The sequence below is a fragment of the Lycium barbarum genome, chromosome 9, assembly GCF_019175385.1.
Source record: "Lycium barbarum isolate Lr01 chromosome 9, ASM1917538v2, whole genome shotgun sequence".
Lineage (NCBI taxonomy): Eukaryota > Viridiplantae > Streptophyta > Magnoliopsida > Solanales > Solanaceae > Lycium > Lycium barbarum.
In genome coordinates, this window is record NC_083345.1 from 109,068,212 (window position 1) to 109,078,899 (window position 10,688).

General features: G+C 34.9%; 1 protein-coding gene across 1 annotated transcript; it reads right to left on the minus strand.

The window, feature by feature from the left end:
- Positions 1-430: 430 nt before the first annotated feature.
- LOC132611419 (cell number regulator 1-like) lies at positions 431-3,228 on the minus strand. Its single transcript, XM_060325849.1, has 4 exons — positions 2,365-3,228; positions 2,206-2,277; positions 1,635-1,853; positions 431-869 (listed from the first exon to the last, which is right to left on the minus strand). Exons 1-4 carry the CDS (start codon positions 2,960-2,962, stop codon positions 775-777), a joined length of 984 nt encoding a protein of 327 aa, XP_060181832.1. The 5' UTR covers positions 2,963-3,228; the 3' UTR covers positions 431-774.
- Positions 3,229-10,688: the final 7,460 nt, after the last annotated feature.

Genomic DNA, 10,688 nt, shown 5'->3' on the forward strand with positions numbered 1-10,688 from the left:
GAATGGTAGAAGAGATGTTTATGACAGTAAGATGAAGCTATCTAATTAATTGGATCAAATGCTGAAGAAGCAATTTGAATTCATGGGTTGCGAGTCTCAGCAATTTAAAATCACTTTGTAAAGATGAGGAAGATGGCTAGGAAAGATCAAGATATGCCAAGCACGAAAACCTGCTAAATTTAGGTGAGATCTAAGAACCGTAGAAGCCATTATAAGAAAGGTTGAGCCCTCGGAGATGAGAGAGTTGAAAAAGGCTGATATAGGAATCAATCTTCCCTACAAGACTGCTACAACTAAGGTCAAGTTCAATCACATGGTGGGTCATCTCATTGCATTTCACTCCGTCCCATAAGCTAGACTTGTTTTTGAATAAGGCTTCTGACCATGGAAATCACAGAAACAGCAGAGGCTGAGGAATAACCTAGACTTAGTAACTTCATCTGATCAAAGTAATAAGTTATAGAAAAGGAGCATGACACATCCCGTTTAATTTCCAAAAATTGGGTACATAGCATATAGATTCTTCAATGTGAAGAATTCAACAATTGAAATGCATGTTACTGCTGCCTTTATTATAAATCTAATGACTAATGCTTTATATACTATTGTCAACTTGGATAAAAAAATCCCTCCTTTTGTACCATGCAATGTTGTTAAGCAATAAAATCTATAATATTTTAATCACTTCTTTGTCTTGTCAAACGATCAAGATGGGACATTGATTAATATGCACGACGAATGACTAGTGTGCAGCAATCAGCCATTAATCTCTGTTCATCTAAACATCCCAGGATTAGTCATTGGTGGCACAAATTGTACAGCACCTTGGCTTGCTATTCTTCTTTGTTTCTTCTTATTTGCTTTCCATCCTGAAAACAAGGGGTAATTTGGTTTGAGATTGTACGAAAAATAATTCCAAACATAAGATGCTGCATATAGTAATATTCTGTTTGATTGGAGGGATTAGGAAATATAATTTCCTCATAATTAATGGGGTGTCTGGTTGGTCAGATAAGAAAAGATAATTTTAATATAGTTAATGCAACGGCTGGTCGGCGGTATTAAACAATACCACATTAAAATATGCATAAATTTATGCCCATTAGAATGTGACATAAGAATATGTGAATTAACAATACGAGATAAAATTATTTAAAGACAAATTCTTAAAGTACGCAATTACTACATTAGAATGACAAATATGTATCAATTTATGTGACACTCTTCATTTTTAGTCTTTTAAAAAAGAATGACATATTCTTATACTCAAAATAATTTTCCTTTAAACTTTCATTTTACAATGACAAAAATTTCTAAGGCTTGTTTATCACAAGTTAAAAAAGTCGTTTTTACTGAAACTCCATGCCAGTCGATCATCGTCACACAAATTATGACGACAATATTATTATTATTCATTGCATGAAAATCCCATCAATATAATTTATTATATAAATAATTCTAGTATTATAATTTTTGTGTAACTAGAACTACATGTGAATCAAACCACTCTAAAGTGTACTCCAAAAAAGTCTCTGATAGATATCTATACGAGAATGATCAATAGAGAAAAGAAAGTAGAAATGAAAATGATCAATAGAGAAAAGAAAGTAGAAATGAAAAGAATTAAGAATTACCTAGGGCTACATCAAACCCGAGTTTGTTAAGCTGACGATAATTCTGACATAGGACCAGTCTCATGCAACAGAGAGTAATTGCAAACTCACTCAAGAGATTACCCATCAAATTGTATTTTTTCCTGAATTGCACACGATGATACCATGCAAAAATGAATGATGCTTGACTGACGCATAGTGTATCTAGAATTCCGAACATTAACGCACCTTCCCACCAAGCTGCATTACACATGTATTTGTCAAAATAAAAAATCTCAACAATTTGACCAAAATATAGAGTAGTATATGTATTTTCTTCTAGTTTATGTACATTAAGGGGTAGTTTAGTTGGTGGATAAGGATAATAATTTCAATATAAAATGTGAAATTATTTTATTATGTGTTTGATTATGATTAATCGGTCTCAAGATTATTTTATCCCACCATTTGTATTAAAATTATGGGATTAGCTATCCATATAGAAGGCGGGATAGCTAATCCCATGAGATATCTTTATCTCTCTTATTCCATCAACCAAACGATCCCTAACTATATAGAATATCATCATAGAATATCTTAATTAGAAAATTACTCATTGACCCTTCAGATAGAATCTCATCCACTTGCCCAAAGGTAACGCAGGGACATAAACATGTAATAAAACCTACAACAATATAGTAGAAACATGATTAGCTCTATAAGAAAAAGGTTGACAAAAAAATCAAGGAAATAATTAATTAGAGGAACCTACAATTCTTGAGGTCTGAAAAACAATCAAAAAGACCTGTTGACCAGGGCTGACTATAAATCTGACCATTATTTGCAAGGATCATTGGGTAATGAAATTGGTCACCAGGATAGGGCATAGGGAAGTATGGAAATGGTGGTGGCACCCCTATTGGTGGGTAATATGGCATAATTGAGGATTGGTGACATATAGGTGGTTGTTGTTGTGATGGAATAAATGGAGGAGATCCGGGCCACGGTATTTGTGTTGATGATGATGATAATCGTGCTGGCGAGGGGGGTTCAGAAGGAACTTTTGGTGATGGTGATACCAAATGCGACATAATTGTTGTTGTTGTTGTTGTTGGTATCGCTGAATGAGATGCATGCATTGAATTTTGTAACGATGACGGGGATGGATTTTCATGAATTAAATTTTGTGATTGAGGTGGCGGTGGTGGTTGCGATAAAATATCTCCTTGTGTAATATTTTTTGGTCTTTGAATTGGAGCTTGAGGCAATGAACATTGTGATGAAATAGGTTCTTGATTTTGAATTTGCAATGATGACATTCGACTAGGGGATGTTGGAATATTCTCATTATTATCATCTGTTTTTTGCATTCTCTGAATGATATTTTGATAATTGTCTCCGGAATGTAACTTCAATAAATTGATTGTAATGGTTGATTGATGTCTTCAAGGTGTAAAATCAATCAAAAAATTGTAATGGTAACTTGATTGTCGAAAGAAACATATATTTTTTGTGTTTATAGGATAGAAATTAATTACAGAAAGAATGAGGAGGAGGAAGAGAGGAGGTAAATTTTATGAATGAAGGGGAGGGGGGATGAGAGTTGTAACCTAAAGTTGCAACTCTATCCTGCATCATTTTGATAAAAAGTTTCATTTTTGCCTAATATTATCCTCTTTTCTTTCTTTGGATCATCAACCACAATTCGCGGCCCAATCTCTCACACCAAAAAAATAATGTCAAAGATGTGGTTTTGAGCATATGAATTATGGAACATACGACTAACGTTGAAAGTCCTTAAGTTAAAAGTTAATTTATGAAAATGTTCATCAAAAGTTAAATGATTTTTTTACCATTTACATTCAATTTAATTCCTACGTATATCGATTGGTATACCAATGGATAATTTAAACAAAAAAAAAAATATAGAATTGTAATGACCCGTTAATTTGAACAGAAGAAGTAAATACAGGTACTTTGGATCAACTTAAAATATAAGCACGCATGCCCAAAGTCGTAACAATTCAGTGTTTTCTTGTTATGGTGTGTGCATATATATATTATACTAGAGAATTTATCCGCGCTTCGCGCGGTTTATTAATTAATTAGAAATAATTATTTTGTAAAATACGTTAAGACAGACATAATATTTTCCTTACATAGATCCGAGACTAATATTGCATACTAACAAATGCTACATTAAAAAAAGAAATAGAAACCTCACAATAAATTGGCAATGTAGAAATTGATCAAAAGGAAAAGATTATTGTTACATTTTTGGATCGAGAAGTGGGAACTATATTTGCTTAGAGCCGAAACATCTATTCCTTACTAATGATACAAGAACAAAAAAAAAAAAAAAAAAAAAAATAGAATAATCATAATAGTTAAAGAAAAATCAAAAGTTATAATGGTACTTACATAATTTTACTTAATTTGCTCAAGAAGGCTCACTAAGATTATTATTTGTATCTATCAACAAAATAAAGAAGAAAAACTATTATTTTGTCTTAAAAATAATACACAATCCAATGCAAATCAATTACATATATGATGAAGCAGACAAATTCTCTCTATTCAAAAGAAGTACAACTTAATAGCTCTTAAAAGAAGGAAAATCTTATAGGTAATGTTATAGCTCAAGAAAGAAGAAGAAATTATTTATAGCTAATTACAAGAAATAATAACTATTATGCAATGTTACAGAAATAATGAAGAGCCAACATTTAATTTGATCCCTTAAGGTAAATCCGTCGAGTTGATATCATTTTCAATTGGATTGAATGAAAAGAAATGGAAGGAACGGTGGAAAAATAAAGAAAATGAAAATACAATTGAGTTGAATGATGAAAAGAAGAAAATGAGAGAAAAATTAAGCCAAAATGCAGAATTCTTGGCCGAAGAATTATGTGACGTCATTATACTATAGACCACACTTGTGAAAATATATATAGGCACACACACTCTCGCTTTGCATTACTTCTTTCATGTATTCTAAACAAAGCCGCATTGCTATAAAAAAAAAAAAAAGCAATAAGGAGTGTATGCAGTTTAAACGTTGAAAGATAATATACTGTAGGTAGTGACAGTAATTACACGCACGTGTTATTACCGTCTTTGTAATTTTTTCAACGATAATATCACAGGCATTGTGCTAGTACTTTAACGTAATAAAGTGCATAACTCTTGATTAACTCTCATATTATGGGGGGAAAACAAATGATAAAATTAGAAAACCAAAAATTTAAAACAAAGAAAGAATAACACGCTATAATAATTTAAATTAAAATCTGGCAGATCTAAAATCAAGTTGAGATTTACCAGTGATGATGAAAATTTCCTCTCATCTATTAGTTTCTTCACTGCCTTTGTGTCGTGTGAATCAAGTGCTAGAAGATACTTGTTTGAATTAAGCGGTGAGTTTTTGGAGAAATATGTTGATACAATGTTTTTTTCTCTGTCGTTGTAATCGAGAAGTCGAAGATTTTGTTAGAAGCGGCGTGTTTATGGAGAATTAGGTTGAAACAATATTTTTCTCTCTTTCTTTATTTACTAAAGTATCTCTAATAATTAAGTTGGTTTTCCTAGAAGTTTGAAAGGATGCATGTCAACGGTTTGTGAAACGGTTACGGTTTGAAACAGTTGGTCTAAAAAGAAGTGTGGAACGGTGCTTTTGGCCTTATAGTTGCAATTAAAGTGTAATTGCTTGCATTTAATAGTTAAGTATTGTATTTAAATGGGAAGAAAAAGGCAAAAATTGAGAAATTAGATAAATACATTTCCTAATCCTAGAGAGTGTCACGTCAGCGGCCCTTTGCCTGCTTTTATATATATATATATATATATATATATATATATATATATGATATATGACTAGAGAATTTATCCACGCGAAGTTAATTAAAAATAATTATTTTGTAAATTAAGTTAAGATAGAGATAATATTTTTATTTTCCTTACATAGATCCGAGACTAATATTGCACACTAACAAATGCTACATTAAATTAAAAAAGAAAAAGAAATAGAAACCTCACAATAAATTGGCACTGTAGAATTGATCAAAAAGAAAAGATTATTGTTTCATTTTTGGATCGAGAAGTGGAAATTTATTTGTTTAGAGCCGAAACATCTATATATTCCTTACTAATAAATGATACAAGAACCAAAATAATAATAATAATAATAATAATAATAATAATAATAATAATAATAGTTAAAGAAAAATCAAAAGTTATAATGGTACTTACAGAATTTTACTTAAATTTGCTCAAGCATGCTCACTAAGATTATTATTTGTATCTATCAACAAAACAAAGAAGAACAATTATTATTTTGTCTTTAAAATAATACACAATCCAATGCAAATCAATTACATATGTGATGAAGCAGACAAATTCTCTCTATTCACAAGAAGTAAAACTTAATAGCTCTTAAAAGAAGGAAAATCTTATAGGTGACGTGATCGCACAAGATAGAAAGAAGAAATTATTTATAGCTAATTACAAGAAATAATAAGTATTATGTGTGGAAGTTACAGAAATAATGAAGAGACAACATTTAATTTGATCCCTTAAGGTAAATCCGTCGAAATGATATCATTTTCAATTGGATTGAATGAAAAGAAATGGAAGGAAGGGTGGAAAACTAAAGAAAATGAAAATTCAATTGAGTTGAATGATGAAAAGAACAAATGAGAGAAAAATTAAGGCAAAATGCAGAATTCTTGGCCGAAGAATTATGTCACATCATTATACTATAGACCACACTTGTGATATATATATAACAACATACCTAGTGAAACCACACAGTGTGGGGTCTGGGGAGGGTAAAATGTACGCAGACCTTACCTTCATCTCGGAAGATAGAGAGGCTGTTTCCGGAAGACCCTCGGCTCAAGTAGAAAACATGATGAGAAAAGGTCAAATAAGCAGAAACAGTTCAAAGCAATACGAAAATGAAACTAACGAAAGCGAAAAAGCCATGATAAAGCAGTATGAGAAAATAGAAACAGTAGCTACCACCGATAAATACGATAATTGTGGTACACGGACCAACATATAGTTGCACGAATCAAAGGACAAGAAAATGAAGATCAAAACTGCGACTACTAGTACGACGGGATACGTGGGACTACCTACTAGCCTTCTACCCTAATCTGAGTCCTCCATAGCCTCCTATCTAAGGTCATGTCCTCGGTAAGCTGGAACTGCGCCATGTCCTGTCTAAGCACCTCTCCCCAATACTTCTTCGGCCTACCTCTACCTCTTCTGAAACTGTCCATAGCCAACCTTTCACACCTCCGCACTGGGGCCTCTGTGTCTCTCTTCCTCACATTCCCAAACCATCTCAGCCGCGCTTCCCGCGTCTTGTCCTCCACTGATGCCACTCCCACCTTATCTCGGATATCTTCATTCCTATCTCGCCTGGTGTGTCCACACATCCATCGCAACATTCTCATTTCCGCAACTTTCATCTTCTGGACGTGCGAGTTCTTGACTGCCCAGCATTCCGCCCCGTACAACAAAGTTGGTCTCACTACCACTTTGTAGAACTTGCCTTTAAGCTTTGGTGGCACCTTCTTATCACACAGCACTCCTGAAGCGAGCCTCTATTTCATCCACCCTGCACCAATATGATGCGTGACATCATCTTCAATATCCCCATCTCCTTGTACACTAGACCCAAAATACTTAAAACTTCCTTTCTTTTGGATGGCCTGGGTACCCAGCCACACTTCCACGCCAGCCTCATGTGTCTCGTCCCTAAACTTGCACTCCATGTACTCTGTCTTGGTCCTACTCAACTTGAACCCTTTAGACTCCAAAGTTTGTCTCCAAACCTCCAGCTTAGCATTCACTCCGTTGCGGATCTCGTCAATCAGGACTATATCATCCGTGAATAACATGCACCATGGCACCTCACCTTGAATTTGCCGCGTCGAACATCCATCACCAAGGCAAATAAAAAAGGGCTAAGAACTGATCCCTGATACAACCCCATCTCCACTGGGAAGTGTTCCGAGTCTCCTCCCACTGTTCTAACCCTGGTCTTGGCTCCCTCATACATGTCCTTGATCGCCCTAATGTACGCCACAGGTATACCTCTAACCTCCAAGCATTTCCATAAAACCTCTCTTGACACTTTATCGTAAGCCTTTTCTAGGTCGATGAAAACCATGTGTAAGTCTCTCTTCCTCTCCCTATACTGCTTCACCAGTCTCTTCACAAGATGAATGGCTTCTATAGTCGAGCGACCCGGCATGAATCCGAACTGGTTCTCTGAAATGGACACGCCTCTCCTCACCCTCATCTCCACCACCCTTTCCCACACTTTCATAGTGTGACTTAGCAGCTTGATACCTCTATAGTTGTTGCAACTTTGAATGTTGCCCTTGTTTTTGTACAAAGGAACCATCGTACTCCACCTCCATTCCCCGGGCATCTTCGTCATCTTAAAAATGACATTAAACCGATATATATATAAAGTTGCCCTTGTTCTTATACAAAGGAACCATTGTACTCCACCTTCATTTCCCGGGCATCTTCGTCGTCTTAAAAATGACATATATATATATATATATATATATATATATATATATATATATATATTATATTGTTCGAAGATTTTGTTCTCTGCCATTATAATCGAGAACTGGAAGATTTTGGTCAAAGCGACGAGTTTATGGAGAAAAATGTTGAAACGGTATTTTTCTCTCTTTCTTTATTTACTAAAGTATCTTTAGTAATTGTGTGGATGACTTGAAAACCTTAAAACTTTGCTTTGAAACAGTTGGTTTTCCAAGAAGTTTGAAAGGATGCATGTCAACAGTTTGCGAAATGGTTATGATTTGAAACAGTTGGTTTAAAAAGAAATGTGAAACGGTGCTTTTGGTCTTATAGATGCAATTAAACCGTAATTGCTTGCATTTAATAATTAAGTATTGTATTTAAATGGGAAGAAAAAGGCAAAAATTGAGAAATTAGATAAATACATTTCTTGATCCTAGAGAGTGCCACACCACCGGGCCCGTGTCCCGGCTTTATATATATACAGATTATAAAACAATATTATTTAAATAAAATCTTTAATTTGAAGTGGCCTTTCTTAAAAAGGTTGTGTTCTTTTAAAAATGTGTAAACCTTTAGAGGTTAACAACTTTTCCTTTCAAAATTAGTATAATTTTGGTCTTTGTGATATTTAATTAAGCACATTGAATTTTCAATCAACTGACGTGTGTTTTTAGTTCTTATGTAGAAAGTATGTTATATTTGATCTAATCCTTAGAACTGTATTACCGAAAAAATGTAGTAACAATACAAACTTAAGATAAAGTGGTGGAATGGTTATAATTATGATAAATTTATGAAGATTTAATTTTCATTAATTATATTTACTTAATAAGACATCACAAAGATTAAATTTAAAATTTACTATAACTAAAGAACCAAATTACTATTAACCTTTCTGTTTACCCTGAATTTAGGTAATCAATTGAATTTGTAAGTGAGGTATAGGATATGTGGATGAACTTTAATCTATTTTGGGTTTATAGGAAATAATTATAGATTTGCGTGCTATAGCATGTGTACGTGAATATATACGCTAATGATTGAAATAAAGATATGGATGTTTGTGATTAAGCCAAATATGGAAGAATAAGCATAAAATGTCACTGATCCGGACCAAAGGAGAGAGAGCTTCAATATATAATTTCTATTACAATGTTCTTGATCTTGAAAAAGCTAACCCTTAAAAGAAGGGAAATGCCTCATATTTATAGTTTTGCCTTATAGGCCTTGCATACTACATAAAGCCCCTTTAGAATAAAGAAAACCCTAAAAGGATAAGGTTGGGCCGTATGGTCTGACACCCGTACGATTGGCAGTACAATGTGGCAGAATGGTATTGACGCGTGGCAATTTTGTAACTGATCACCCGGACTAACAGCCACGATCAACTCGGCCATAGAGAAACCGGACTAACGGCCACGATCAACTCAGCCATGGAGAAACCGGACTAACGGCCACGATCAACTCGGCCATGGAGAAACCGGACTAACGATTTCCTTTGCCTTTTTCTGATCAACCACTTCTAGTGCAATACCCCCGGTTCGAAAGAAAGTCCTCATGCTCGTGCTTGTTTCTTTCTTCCCTCGATTTTCGATCTCACCGGTCTAGAATAAATTCAATTTTTATCGTATACAGATAGTCCCCACACTTTTCGGACCGTAGTTTTACCGGAGTAACGGGAATTAGATGAGTCACGAAACCGGTGGTTCCACAAGCTCGTTCTTATCTTTTCATTTTGGCGGGAACAGTTGCGTCACGTCCCTCTGCCATCAGCCACGTGTCTCATCCCGAACGGCTAACTTTGGCAACCGCCGTAACGCACGTCGTTTCAAATCATGTCTCATTAATTATGGGATACGTGGCATCCCCTGGTTGGCTGGGATCTGTAACCGCTGGTTTCCCATGCCTATATAAGGCTTTTAACCCTTTCATTTCTCCATTTTACTTCTTCACTTTCTTCTTCTCCACTTCTAATCATCTTCATCTCATATTTCTTGTGATTTCAGCCGTTTTCTCCCCTCAATTCGTTTCTCACATTGTGTGTAAGAAAACCAACTTTGCCAACTTTTTCATTTGTTGTTTTCCTATCGAAAGTGCTGCTTTGTTTCTTCTCTCACTTTGCCATTTTGAATTTTCAACTGCTCCTTCACTCTTTCTTATTTTTTAACTTGTTCCTTCTCCCTTTTCGAATTCGCCAATCTCCTTTTCCATAACTTCTAAATGCCTGCCAACACCGAAACCACCTCTCAGGATGTTCCCTCGGTTTCTTCTCAAGGAACCGAGCCAACTTCACAACCCAAAGGAAAAACTGTCATTGAGCCCACTGCTTTGGACATTGTACCGTCCAAACCCAACTATAACAAGGAGTTTGAAGTTGAGAAGCCTTCTTCGGTTACTGATAGAGGGTTTGATATCAGGCGATACCCGTCGTCTATTACCGAGGACAAACTTGATCAAGTCCAGGCTGATTGCGGATGGGATAACCGTCCAGTACAAGTGTTTGCCCCTGGACCTGATGAATCAATC

Coding starts and splice junctions, on each gene's coding strand:
- LOC132611419 (XM_060325849.1), bottom strand. CDS start 2,962: ATGCAAAAAACAGATGATAATAATGAGAATATTCCAACATCCCCTAGT. Junction 2,278..2,364: donor TTTTTCAGACCTCAAGAATT/GTAGGTTCCTCT, acceptor ATATTGTTGTAG/GTTTTATTACATGTTTATGT. Junction 1,854..2,205: donor TCTATCTGAAGGGTCAATGA/GTAATTTTCTAA, acceptor TGTGTAATGCAG/CTTGGTGGGAAGGTGCGTTA.